The sequence below is a fragment of the Heterodontus francisci genome, chromosome 26 (genome assembly GCF_036365525.1).
Source record: "Heterodontus francisci isolate sHetFra1 chromosome 26, sHetFra1.hap1, whole genome shotgun sequence".
NCBI lineage: Eukaryota > Metazoa > Chordata > Chondrichthyes > Heterodontiformes > Heterodontidae > Heterodontus > Heterodontus francisci.
The window spans coordinates 10,447,227-10,462,093 of NC_090396.1; the positions used below are offsets into that span (position 1 = coordinate 10,447,227).

Consider the following 14,867-nt stretch of genomic DNA (forward strand, 5'->3'; position numbering starts at 1 on the left):
ACATCGTGCTCAGAACTATACACAATACTCCAGCTGAGACCTAAAGAGCAATTTCTTATGGTTTAGCATGACTTCCTTGTTTTTGTATTCAGTGCCCCTATTTACAAAGCCAGATATCCCATATGCTTTGTTAACCAACTCATCAACTTGCCCTGACACCTTGAAAGATTTGTGAATATGCATCACCAGGTCCCTCAGCTCTTGCATCCCCCTCAAAATAGTACCATTTAGATTATACTGTTACTCCTCCCAAAGTGCATTAGTTTAGTGATACAGCACTGAAACAGGCCCTTCGGCCCACCGAGTCTGTGCCGACCATCAACCACCCATTTATACTAATCCTACACTATTCCCATATTCCTACCACATCCCTACCCGTTCCTATATTTCCCTACCACCTACCTATACTAGGGGCAATTTATAATGGCCAATTAACCTACCAACCTGCAAGTCTTTTGGCTTGTGGGAGGAAACCAGAGCACCCGGAGAAAACCCACGCAGACACAGGGAGAACTTGCAAACTCCACACAGGCAGTACCCAGAATTGAACCCAGGTCGCTGGAGCTGTGAGGCTGCGGTGCTAACCACTGCGCCATTGTGCCGCCCACTTATCCGCATTAAATTTTGTCTGCCATGCGTTGGCTAATTTTGCCTGTCTGTCTATGTCCTCCTGAAGACTGCTACTGTCCTGCTTACCATTTACTGTGCTGCCACATTTTGTATAATCTGCAAGTCTGGAAATGTTACTGCTATAACCAAATTCATGCTACTTATATATAACAATAAAAGCAATCCTCCTGACACAGACCCCAAGGGGACCCATTGCATCCTTTTCTCCAGTTAGACCAACATCTGTTCATCATGACTCTTTACCTGCCATGCTTTAGCCAATTTCGTACCCAAGTTACTACCGTCCCTTTAATCCCATGTGCTTCTATTCCCTAAACGGGTTTGTTATGTGGTATTTTATCAAATACCTTTTGAAAGTCCATATACACAACATCTACTGCCCGACCTTCATCGACTCTTTTTGTTATTAAATCAAAGAACTCAGTCAGGTTATCCAGACAAATCTGTGCTGGCTGTCCATACTTCTCCAAGTAAGAATTCATTTTGTTCTTGACATTGACCTTTAGTAGTTTTCCCAACACTGACATTAGACTGACTGACTATAGTTGCCAGGTCCTCTCCCCTTTTTTTGCATAGAAGTATAACATTTGCATTCCTCAAGTCTCTGGGAGCAGTTCTGAAATTGAATTCAATAACACTTGTAACTTGCGGCCTGCATCAGAATAAACATGTGGACTTGAGGCACTAGCTGAGGTGGAAGAGGATAAAAGAGAGAAAGAGAAGGAGTGGGGGGAACAGCACGGACCTGATTGGAGACACCAGCAGAGACAGCAGAGGATAAAAGGGAGCAGGGGAACAATGTGGACCTGATCGGAGACACCAGCAGCAGTGGTGGGAGAGGATAAAAGAGAGAGAGGGACGGCATGGACCTGATCAGTGTATTTCCAAGTAAGCAAGGAATAATGTCAGAGGACAGCTGGTAGGTGATTGGCTGGTGAGTATTAGGGTTTTTTTAAAACTAGGGCAGTGGTTTAAACTAGGACTGGGAAACTATAAAGTACTGTATCAAATTTATAGCTTAATTAGTTAAACTAATTAATAAAATTTCACTTGGGGTAAGTATAACAATAAGGAAATTAGTAAGTGTGTTAGCACAGAGCAGGTCTGGAGGCATTAATTAAAATTAATAGTTTATACAAGGTATTATCTAGATTCTGAAAGAGGGAATAGAGATTTTTCTTAGATCATGGATGGGCAGCTGCAACCCGTTGCTTGTAATTCCTGTGCCATGTGGGAACTTCGGTACACTTCCTGAATCTTGGGACACCATGTGTGTAGGAACTATCTTCAGCTGCTTGAGCTCGAGCTCAGAATTTCTGAGCTAGAGGGGCATCTGGAGTCACTGCGGAGCATCAGGGAGGATGAAAGTTTCCTGGATCATATGTTCCAGGAGGTGGTACCGCACAAGCAGTGAGAGTTCAGAATAGTAGATGGGTGGCTATCTGGAAGAGTTGGAAGAGGCAGGAGGTGCAGGAGTCTTTGGGGGTGTGTGCCACTCTCAAACTGGTACTCAGCATTGGAGACTGCTCGGAGTGATAATACCTTGAAGGAGTGCAGTCCAAACCATGGCACAAATGGGAAAGGAACTGCACTGGAGGGGACAGCAAAGAGTAGAAAGTAAATTGTTATAGGAGATTCCATAGTTAGGAACCAGACAGGTATTTTTGAAACTGTCATTGGGAGTCCTGCATGGTGTGTTATCATCTTGGTGCGAGGGTGAAGGATGTCATGAAGAGGGTGCAGAATATTCTGCAGGGGAAAGGAGTGAGCCAGAAGTTGAGGTACACTTCGGTACCAACAACATAGAGAGAGCAGGTATTAAAATCCCATGGTAAGATTTTCATAGAAGCTAGGGAGGAAGTTAAAAAATAATAAAAGGTAATAATCTCTGGATTACTGCCAGTGCCACGTGCTAGTGAGAGTAGAAATAGGAAGATAGAGAGGACCAATGTGTGACTTCAGACATTGTACAGGAGGGAGAGCTTCAGATTCTTGGGACATTGGGACCAGTTCTACGGTAGGAGGCACCTATTCAAAAGGGATGGGTTGCACCTCAACAGGACTGGGACCAATGTCCTCATGGGGAGGTTCACTAGTGTGGTTGGGGGTGGAGTTTAAACTAAATTGGCAGGAGGTTGGGTCCCAGCATACAGAAGTAACAAAGAGGAATAAGGAGTGAGAGTATTAGATAATACTAGAGAAGGAAGTAGTACCATATTAGATAGCAGCAGACTAAGAAGGACGACGAAGAATACAAAGATAAGTTTAAAATGCATGTACGTAAACACACAAAGTATAGTGAATAAGGTTGGTAAGCTGCAAGCACAAATAGCCGTGTGGAAATATGATGTAGTGGCAACAACGGAAACATGACTTAAAAATGGTGAGGACTGGGCACTTAATAATCAAGGATACAAAGGGCTGAATATTACCGACCACCTCCACCCCCCCCAATGTCAGGGGTCGTGGCAGGGGTGGCTATAAAATGGCTCCGGGAGAGGCCCGCCATGCTCCCTGATGACGGGAAGGCCCCGCCTCATATTACCGGCAGCGGCGAGGCTTCATGACAACGTGCCCGCCACTTGGCGATGGCAGCCACATTTAAATATGTTAATTAATGTTGATTAAGGAATTAATAACGTACCTGGCCCCGCCGGCCATCCTGCTCCGATATTGCAGTTAGTGGCCGGCACTCCCGCACCGTCGCTTCTACGCCCAGTATTGTAAGGTGAAACACTAGTGGGGAGGGGTGAGGAGGTAAGTATATCAAGTGCGAGAGTGGGGCAGCAGGGTCAAACTTACCTGATTGGTCTAAAGGGTGATGGGAAGGGGTAAAGTTTAAAGTTTCTTAACATTGGTGGGGGTGGGGGGGAAAGGTCAGATCGCAATCAGAGTTCACTTGCCAACCAGTCAGCACTCTCTTCTCATATAGTATAAATTTGTTGTTTTCCCTTACATTGGTGTTCTTGTGGATTGTCCTGATGAGTGCAAGACGCAAAGCTTCAACATAATAACTCTATTTTCAGCAATACTGAAGTTCTGTACTACCAATCTCTGGATTATTACCTGAGCCATATGCAAATTAGCATAGGAATAAGCAGATTGGAGAGGCGAACATGTGGCTGACGGAGTGGTGTGGGAAAGAAGGATTCCATTTCATGGGACACAGGCACCAGTCCTAGGGGAGGAAGGAGTTGTACCATTGGGATGGGTTCCACCTGAACTGGGTTGGGACCAGGGTCCAAACAAAAAAGATAAATAGGGCAGTCACAAGGACTTTAAACAAGTAAATTGGGGAGAGGGATCAAGTGCAAAAGGTAATTTAGATAATAGTTTCAAAACAAACAAAAAGAGAGTAGAGTAACAGTGAGAAATTGTGCTTTAAGAACCACAGGTAAAAGGAAAACTAAAAGATGTCAAGTAATTAAACCAGGAGAGAGAAAAAGGAAACGTGTGAGTAAAACACTAGAGCAGAAGAACAGGTTAGGGTGGGTGGCCCAAATAAACCTGCTTTATACAAATGCAGAGAGTATAAGGAACAAATTGAACGATTTACAGGCACAAATTCAACTTGGAGGGTATGACATGGCAACTGTTACTGGGACATGGATGCAATACAGTCAGGACTGGGAACTCAATATGCCAGGTTATAATAGTAGGGAAAAATGGTAGAGAGGAGGAGTAACCTTAATGATTAAGAATGAAATAATTTCACTGGTATGAGTCGATAGAATGAGAGGTAAGCAGGCAGTGGAGATTTTATGGGTAGAATTAAGAAATAGAAAGAATTCAAGACTGTAGTGGGAATTGTGTATCGGCGCCCCTGGTAGCAGCAATAATGTGGATGCTGAGATTAGAGAAGCATGTTGCAGAGGCAGTGGTTTAATGGAGGATTTTAACTTTCATATAGATTAGGATAAGAAGATTAGCACATCAAAAAGATAGTGAATTTCTTGATTGTGTCCGAGATAGTTATCTGAAACAATATGTCCTAGAATCAACAAGGCGGCAGGGCATATTAAATTTAGTAATGAGTAATAAGCCAGATTTAGTTAACAGCCTGAGGGTGCATGAAGATTTAACTAATAGTGATAATAATATGATTGAGTTCAATGTAGTGTTTGAAAAGGAGAAACGGGAAACAGCTACTAAGATTCTAGATTTACACCCAGTGATGGTGAGATACCACGTACATAGGCCCTACATCCCAATGACTGGCAGATCATATCAAACAGCACACCCTTCAGCTGTTCACAATAGGGAGAGTACTGACCATACTCAACCAGCCCGTACTTGCAAAACTCAAAACACAATGTCTAATGTTAGATGTGATTTCGCGATTGGACAGCACTTACTGAACAATCCTGAGTGTGCTAAGAATTACACTAACAGCCAGTCAGTCTCGCAATGTGGCTCATTTACGCTTGCTCGAAGCTACATACATTCATGCACAGGGATCTGTCCTCTGCAGGCAATGCCTTGACCAATCAGAGTCAAGCTGCCTGGTTTAAATTTCAAACAAAGCTTGGCAGTTAACTGTCAGTCATCATAAACTGGTGCATTCTCCATGGCAATGCCTCTATGAATCAGAGTCTACTTGCCAACCAAGCAGCACTCTCCTCATACAGCATAAATTCGTTGCGTCCCTTACATTGGCATTCTTGCGAATTGTCCTGATGAGTGCAAGATGAAAAGCTTCGAGAAAAGCGTCTCTGTTTTCAGCAATACTCAATTGTGAAAAGCTAGAAACAGTGGAAGTCCAAAGAGATTTGAGGGTCCAGGTACATAGAAAATCAAAATGCCACGAAATGTACAGAAAATAATCAAAAAAGCTAATGGGATGCTGGCCTTGATACCCAGCGGAATGTAATACTAATGGGTAGAAGTCATGCTTCAGCTGCAAAGCTGTGGTTAGACCACACCTGGAGCACTGTGAGCAGTTCTGGGCACCACACCTTAGGAAGGATATATGGCCTGGGAGGGAGTACAACGTAGATACCTGGATCCCCAAGCAGTAAATTATGAGGAGAGATTACACAACTAGGGTTGTATTCCCTGGAATTTAGAAGGTTAAGGAGTGAGTTGATCAAAGTTTTCAAGATATTAGTGAGACCAGGCAGTATAGATAGAGAAAAATTATTTCCGCTGGTTGGGGAGTCTAGGACTAGAGAACATATTATAAAAATTACAGCCAGCTTTTCAGAAGTGAAATTAGGAAACACTTCAATATACAAAGAATGGTAGAAGTTTTGAACTCTACACAAATGGCAGTAGTTGATAGATCAACTATTAATTTTAAATCTGAGATTGATAGATTTTTGTTATTCAAAGATATTAAGGGTTATGGAGCAGAGGTGAGTATGTGGAGTTAGGTCACAGATCATCCATGATCCCATTGAATAACGGAACAAGCTGGAGGGGCTAAATGGCCTTCTTCCCATGTTCCTAAAATGAAAGCGATCAGAGGATCCAGATTGAGAACAAATTGCAGCTATTGCAAATTGCTCAGTGGTAATGAGTAAAGCAAATCAGATGTTGGACTGTATCAAAAGATCAGTGTTAAACTGAAGAAGTGAGGTAATTCTGCCACTTTATAAATCATTAGTGCACCACACTTAGAATACTGTGTTCAGTTCTGGTCAGCAGAGTATTCAAAGGATCTTGTAGCAAGTGAGTAAGAGGTACATCTATGAAACAGGCTCCCTAGAGAGATGATGGCAGCAGAATAGTTTTTTTTTCAAAAAGAAGGATCTTAGGTCACAGGATGTAAGTAGTTGGAAACCTGGCCTGTAGTATGTTTGGGAGGAACAGGTGTTTCCAAAGTTCATCCATTTCTGTTGCAATATGCCAGGATGATAGATGGTGAGGTAGCTGAATCTTGGTCATTTTACATGTAACAATTCTTATGTTCTTAAATGCAACCTTGCCAGTGTCACCTACATCCAGAGAACATTTTTTTTAATTGCTTATGAGTGTTATAATATTACTGCTTATATTTTTACTCTTAGGCTTTGCAAAAAGGCCTCATGAATAATCCTAGAATTCGGCTATTCTCTGTGCAGATCTCCTTGACGAGCCAGTTGAACACCTAGTGATGAATCAAAGTGAGGATATTGGACAGGCGAGACAGCAGTCTAATCTCATCGATCAGACCATGGCAGCTCTGGGTTCTGGAAAGGTTAGCAAAGGTTTCCATCCCTTTCATCCATGGCATCCCAAGGTGCATTGGAGCAGCAAATATTCTGTTCCTGGCTCAGGGTATACACTGCCTCCTGTGAGCGGCGCTGGGGATTCACTCCCTCCTGTGAGGGGCTCTAGGGATTCACTCCCTCTGGTGAGGGGCTCTGGAGATTCACTCCCACCGGTGATGGGCTCTGGATATTCACTCCCTCCTGTGAGGGGCTCTGTAGGTTCACTCCCTCCTGTGAGGGGCTCTGGAGATTCACTCCCTCCGGTGAGGGGCGCTGGGGATTCACTCCCTCCTGTGAGGAGATCTGGGGATTCAGTCCCTCCTGTGAGGGGCTCTGGGGTTTCACTCCTTCTTGTTAGGGGTTCTGAGGTTTCACTCCCTCCTGTGAGGGGCTTGAGCTTCATGGTTGGACTGCAGAATGCTGCTGACCAGGGTTATTATGTGTGTTGTGACCCAAATGAAAAGAAAGAGGTCACCTTGCTCTCTTCTGATTATTTCAGGGTTACTGTATAGGGAGTGAGTTTTGGTCCCTGCCGCCAAGAATTGGAGATGAGTTAAGTGGAGTGATGACGACGTTAACACAGACAGAACGTGGATTCCCACCACCCATCGCTCACATCGGGAAACCTTGGACCATCAAACAGGAGACAGGTACTTTCCGAATACAAGTGCTGTGATTGGAAAACTTAAAATTCCAGGTTTCAGGAATTTAACTGATGAGAAAAAGGTTCAATAGGTTTGGTTTGATTTCTTTAGAGAAGCAGAGACTTGGATATTATGGAATTGAAGTTTTCAGCATTTTGAAGGGCACAGACTGATCAAGATGGATGAGACTCATTATCAGTTTCCAACAGGCATTCCCATTTTTTTGGGTTGGTGGATCAGTAAACATCCACTCTCTCCTGGTCTTGACAAACTCGAATTCTCCCTGGTCTTCGCACTGAATTTCAGGCCCCAAGATGTGCACATTCCATCCAGTGACATTTACACATTGCAGAGCATCACAAGAGTAAGTTTTTTGCATGTCTATCTCAAAGCCCCATTTACAGCAGGAAAAGAGGGGAGGTTTGGAAATTCAGGTTTGTTTTAAGGAGATCAGATTGTCTTGTGGCTACAGCTGTGCATCTGTTGCTGCCTTTGTCTCTTGTGTTTGTATAACTTCTTATACCTTCTTATGAGGTGATTCTTGACAATTTTTCTGAACTAGGATGCTGGAGGAGCTGCCAGGTGATATTGTATAAGAATGTAGGGAAGAACCACATTTTTTAGAGCATTTAACCATTTTATTTCAGATCACAGGTTTTTTTTCTCTTGAATCATTTTGAAAGAAAACTAACTTAGTATAAGAGACGTAACTCAGATGATGGCCTGTACTTATCATTGTTACGACCAGGTGAGAAAGGTGTCTCTTTCAGCCTTCACCTGGTCTTATTGTAACAGGATTTAAATTTTTAAACACACTGTGTTTTGATATTCCCTCTTTGTAAATCCTGTTCACCATTTTCCAATTATAAGGCAAAGAAATGAGCACAAACAGGCCTTCTAAGGTTTAAAGAAGAAAAGTGAAATTTATTGAAAACTTAAACTCTAATTCGGTTAACGCCTATGGATACACGCCGCGCCCCACGCTAGCATGCATATGCACATACAAATGGAAACAGAAAAGAGCAGAAGAAAAATAAAGTGAAGAGGTTTGAGGCAATATCAGAAGAGTTTCTTGTTACTGTGCTTCGAGCTCACTGTGGTCCTTATATAGATAGTTCTTGCTTGTAGGTAATTCTTGCTTTTTGTTGGGTCCCAATATTCTTCTTCAACCTTGTTCGCTGTAGGAGACTTTTCTCTCTTGCGGTTCATGTGTCTTCAATGGTTTCCGAAGCTGGCGAGAGTGAGATGAGAGCAGACAGAGTCTGCAGACAATCTTTTCAGTCCAGGAGCAAACAGCTTTCTGAGTTCAAATTTTCTGTGGCAAGTTCAAATTCAAAAAACTCCAACAATGACTAAACTGGTCTGACCACGTCTGTTTGTGTATTCAGCCATTTTAGCAGTTAACCTGGAATGCTAGCCTCTCCACCTTCAGCGTCTGGTAATCAAAAGTCCATTGTGGATTAAATTGGAACAGGAAGTGGCCCCTTTGTCCTTTCCAAGCACTGTCTGTTACTACGCAAATGTCTTTCCAGTTAGGGGCTTGGCAACCCCTTGTAATAGGCCTTCTTTCTTCCCAGCAACAATTTTTACCCCATCTTATCTTATCACACAAGGTCATTGCATCCTCTCTTAATAATCGCCTTCTGATTCTTAAGTTCATCATTAAACAACAGTTTTTTTTCGATACCTTCCTTGTTTTCTTGGGGTTCCAGGGTTTGACCATCAAGCAGTCCATCAATCTATTCTCCAACAGATCTGTAAAATTGCTGAGGCCTTGCCCCAGGAGAGTGGCAATGGCTCCATGGATCATGCACCTGCTCTCTTCTCTCAGGATGACAGTATTCCTGGTCCCACTCCTGTCATTTCGCCTGCACCCTTGCAATTGGTGTCAACTAGCTAGCCCAGATCTCTGCAGCCCAAGATGGTGCAGTCTGAAGACAGGACCTCTAGGCCCAGAACTACTTGAGATCACCCTCCAAGGTGATCTGCACTCTCTTCTATTAGCGGTTAGCAGCCTTTCACACCCATGTTGTAGCCACAGGAGAAGCACCTCGTAGGAGCACCAGGATGGACAAAAACACATGGAGACAGGCACTAAGAGAATGCAGAAGGATGATTACTTTATCTTTGTATACATTACATAATGATTGAATTTATTAATTTGCATTGGAATGTGCATTTTCTGGTGGTTTTTATTATTGTGTTTATGGAAAGAGAAATAGAAACATAGAAAGAAACAGAAAAATAGGAGCAGGAGTAGGCCATTCGGCCTTTTGAGCCTGCACCACCATTCATGGCTAATCATCCAAACTCAGTAACCTGTTCCCACGTTCTCCCCGTATCCCTTGATCCCATTAGCCCTAAGAACTATATCTAACTCTTTCTTGAATATATTTCATAATTTGACCTCAACTGCTTTCTGTGATAGAGAATTCCACAGGTTCACCACTCTCTGGGTGTCCTAAATGGCTTATCCCTTATCCTTAGACTGTGACCCCTGCTTCTGGACTCCCCCGCCATCGGGAACATCCTTCCTGCATCTAGTCTGCCCTGTCCTGTTAGAATTTTGTAGGTTTCTGTGAGATCTCCTCTCATTCTTCTAAACTCTAGTGAATACAAGCCTAATCGACCCAATCTCTCTTCATACATCAGTCCTGCCATCCCAGGAATCAGCCTGGTGAACCTTGGCTGCACTCCCTCCATAGCAAAAACATCCTTCCTCAGATACGGAGACCAAAACTGCACACAATACTCCAGCTGTGGTTTCACCAAGGCCTTGTATAATTGCAGCAAGACATCCTTGCTCCTGTACTCGAATCCTCTCGCTATGAAGGCCAACATACCATTTGCCTTCTTAACTGCCTGCATGCTTACGTTCAGCGACTGGTGCACAAGGACACCCAGGTCTTGCTGCACCTCCCCCTTTCCCAATCTATCGCCATTCAGATAATCTGCCATCCTGTTTTTGCCACCAAAATGGATAACTTCACATTTACCCACATTATACTGCATCTGCCATGTATTTGCCCACTCACTCAACCTGTTCAAATCACACTGGAGCTTCTCTGCATCCTCCTCACAGCTCCCATTCCCACCAAGCTATGTGATGGTCAGTGATAGAGGAAAGGTTAAGAGTGTGGGATTGTTGGTAAATGTGTGGTTGAGTTTACTGGTATCACTCATTAATTGTTCAATCAAGTGGAGCCCAGGTGGAAAGGAGCTGTTCACATTGAAGCTTCCCTTCCACTTCCTGTTATCATACAATTAGAAAGAGCCCAATCAGCCCATTGTGCCTGTGCTGGCTCTTTGAAAGAGCAGTCATGCTGATTCCCACATCCCCACTTTTTCCCTGTAACTCTGTAAGTTCCTCCTCCTCAGGTACCTGTCCAACTCCTTTTTAGAATTATTTATGGCATCAGATTCCACCACCTTTTCAGGTCAAGCATTCCAGATCCCGACAACTTTGAGTGAAAAAATTTCTCCTCATCTTCCCGCTAGATCTTTTTCCAATCTTTGACCTCTGTTTATTGATCCATTTGCCAAAGGGAATATTTTCCCCCTATTTTCTCTATCAAAACCTTTCATCATCTGAAAACCTCTGTAAGGTCACCTCTTAACCTTCTCCATTCTGAGGAGAACAATCCTAACTTTACTAGCCTCACTTTATAACTGCAGTCCCTCATTCCTGGTAACATCCTGTAAACCTCCTCTGTAACCTTTCTAAGATCTTTACATCTTTTCTAATGTGTGGAGCCCAGAATTGGCCACAATACTCCAGCTGAGGCCTAACTGGTGATTTAGAAAGTTCTAGCATGATTTCTTTGCTTTTATATTCTATTCATCCATTTATAAACGCTTATGCTTTTTTAACCACCTTATAAACTTGCCCTACCATCTTTAAGGATTAGTGTACATAGACACCAAGGTATCTGCTCATCTACACTTTTCAAAATCATGCTGTTTACACTATACTGTCCTTACATATTAGTCTATACAGTGCATCACTTCACACTTCTCCACATTGAACTCCATCTGCCATGCTTCTGCCCATTTCACCGTCCTGTCTATGTCATCCTGAAGCCTATAACTATCGTCATGATCTGCTACTTCCCAAGTTGTTTTTATCATCTCCAAACTTGATAATGCTGCTCCCTACATCCAAGTCTAGGTCAGTTATAAAAATAGCAAAAAGTAATAGACCTAAAACTGACCCATGTGGAACACTATTGCAAAACAGCACCCAGTTTGAAAAACATCCATCCATCAACACACTCTGCTTCCTATCACTGAGCCAATTTCATATCCATACCACTACTTTCCCCTTAATTTCATGGGCATCCTTCTTCTTAATAAGCCTCCTGTGTGACACTTTGTCAAATGCCTTCTGAAAGTTCGTACATACAACATCTACTGCACTCAGGAATAGGCACCGACATGTTGCACCACGGACATTTGACAAAATTATTTACTCAGCCACAGGCATGGGGGCAATTAATCTACTATAAAGTGTATAGCCAATCTAATGCCATCAAAACACTGTCAATTTAAAACACATGTCTCTTCATAAATAATGTAGCTAAGCATACAAACATCAATGGAGAGTAGCACAACTGTATTAGCTAGCTAGCAAGCAAAATAGTATGCAGTGCTTTTGTTGACAGAATAGAGCTAGCTACACCATGTCACAGGGAGGGAGATGGACCTTATTGGATGACCTCTGTGGATTCACACTGTGTCAGGAGTGCAAATTCATCCACAAACCATAAACCATGAAACTCAAGGAGAGGATTATTATTGTGGTTATTGAGGTAAAGCAGTAGAAAAGTCAGCAATAGGAAGACAGACCATTTCTCACACTGCTATTGTCACAAGACAATTTAACCCGCGATGGTCAATGTTTGTGCAACTTCTCCACCTGCTCGTAATATGTCTGAAAACAGGGCAGCCAACAAAAGGGCAGTGATCTCCAAATCAGGAGAATTTTATAGGCGGGAACAGATAGTACTTCAGAGGAGTCATGTAAACAGAAAATCAGGAACAGGAAGGAACAGAGAGATTAATGGTAGGTAGCCAAGACTAGTTTATTTATCTTGACAGGCTGTTAAACTAGGTCCTGGATTCTAAAATACGGAAACAACAGAATCTCTCATGGACAAAATGTCATTTACTCACCAGAGCTAATGACAAAATTAAATAAACACAATTACAAATAAAGAGCTCCCTTCAGTTCCTTCAATAAAGTGATTCTCTTAAATTCACTTATGTCTATATCTCAGTCTATCATTGTCGATTCCGAGTCAGCTCTGACATAAGTATTAACAAAAAGCTTTTCTGAAAAAAGTTGAGCATTTGTTATTGCATGTAGTATTTAGTTACAAAACGTTTAGTCACTATGTAAGACTGTACGCCTGGCTAACCAATTTATGTCCAAGTCAAATCTCTTACCTGTTAGCAAAGGTGCACTTTTAACGTAATATAATTATATGATACTGACAACTTTCAAATGACATTGGCCACTCAGGTTATCTGCTCTCAAACTGGTCCCCCCCCCACTCTTCTCTGTGTCACTTATCCCCTTCTCTGTTTTGTTCCCCCCCTCACTGTGTCATTCCCTCCCTCTTTCTCTGCCCCCTCTATCTCTGTTCCCCCTTTCTCTCACTCTGTTCCCCCCTCTCTCTGTCCCCCCCTCTCTGTCCCCTCTCTCTCTCTGCCCCCTCTCTCTCTTTCTCTGCCCCCCTCTCTCTCTGTCCCGCTTTCTCTCTCTGCCCCCTCTCTCTCTTTCTCTGCCCCCCTCTCTCTCTGTCCCGCTTTCTCTCTCTGATCCCTCTCTCTCTGCCCCTCTCTCTCTGTCCCCCCGTTCCCTCCAACTCTCTGGCCCTCCCTTCTCTGTCGTCCCCCCTCTCTCTGCCTCTCTCTCTCTCTCCGCCCCCACCCCCGACCATTGCTGCGAGTGGGATCAGTGGTTTTTGAACTTTGGACAGCTTTGTAGCTTTCCAGCGGGCTTTTAAAAAAAAAAATCAGAACCCACCAGAAAACCCCAAAACTGTCCGAAGCTTGGAAACCACTGTTCCTACTCTCAGCACCTGTCAGCTGTGAATATGGAACGGAGTGTTAATGAGTATTAGATAAAGATCCGCCTCAACATGAAGATTTCTTTTTGGGTCCTTAATAGACCCAGCTGTTTCCCTAGTAAACTACTTACACTTTATGGCCACAAGATTCAGATCTGTAGCACCATTGGTTTCAGAGTTATGGGAGTTAGGTGATCAAAAAAATGGCGTGAATCCACTGGCTACCATTTTTTGAGGGGGCGATAACGGGTATCCAGTGCATACACCAGAAGATGGAATGCAGAGTGAACAGATCATGATGTCACTGAGTGTCTAATGCTGATTTGCCACACAATCTGCCGTTTTGGACCTCACAGGGCCTGTTAATACCCTCTTTTAAACACGTTCATCTGAACATGCCTTCAATTTCATGAGGGCTCACCCAGCCACCAGTACAGTTAAAGGCATCGCCATTCAATTTCAGATGACTATCTCGATCTTTTTGCCACCGCAGAATTAGTGGAAGTACTGTTTTGTTGGAGGAATTTACAGGACAGAAGCAAGTGGTGTTGGACCTTTGGGAAGAGTGGTGTGGTTTTGAAATGCCTCTGAATACATCGGTTGCTCACAGTCATGCGGGCTATAGTTGCAGGTTGTCGTAGGCTGCAGTTTTACAAGGAGCAGAGGCAGCAGGGAGGAGAAGCTGTTTGTAGAGGGAAGAAGGAGGAGGCATCCAGCACATCGTTCCTCCAAACAGGTCACCTGTGCATTTCGTCAGACTCCATTTCTCTTGTAAAAATCCACAGATCATCATTGCTGCACTGTTCCCCACCTTTCCATTCATCTCTTACAGACCATCACAGGATCCTCTTGGTCAAAATACTAAAAATAAAGACACACAAAGCAGTAATTCCATACCAACTTTATGCAACAAGACTTCCAATAATACATTCTCAACCCTTGTGTTTTTCCTTAGTTCCTGTCTTCTGGGTGCCTTTACCTGGCCTAGTGCTCCAAAGCAGTACTACCCCACAGGCTGCAGCATTACTGTAAGGGACTTTCATTATCCTAATATTGACTCAAAAAGTAATATTGTAAAGGGCAGAGAGGAGAAAGAGTTTCTGAGGTGTGTTCAGGAGAATTTTCTTGATTAGTATATTCCCAGCCCAATGAAGAAGGAGGCATTGCTGGACCTGGTTCTGGGGAATGAGGTGGATCAAGTGTCAGTTGAGGAACTTTGATCATATTATCATAAGGTTCAGGTTAGCCATGGAAAAGGACAAGGAGCAATCTATAGTAAAAATACTACATTGGAGGAGGGCCAGTTTCACTGGGTGAGAACAGACCTGTCC

At 43.2% G+C, this 14,867-nt stretch overlaps 1 protein-coding gene across 4 annotated transcripts in view; it reads left to right on the top strand.

The window, feature by feature from the left end:
* mycbpap (mycbp associated protein) overlaps positions 1–14,867 on the top strand; it is a 330,021-nt gene that overhangs the window by 125,511 nt on the left and 189,643 nt on the right. For all 4 annotated transcript variants that reach the window (XR_010977536.1, XM_068057785.1, XM_068057786.1 and 1 more), the window contains exons 6-7: positions 6,693–6,808; positions 7,321–7,471. Coding sequence is in view for 3 of the 4 variants with exons in the window: in XM_068057785.1 (XP_067913886.1) it covers positions 6,693–6,808; positions 7,321–7,471 (267 nt within the window). In the remaining variant the exon portion in view is untranslated. The remainder of the gene's footprint in view (positions 1–6,692; positions 6,809–7,320; positions 7,472–14,867) is intronic.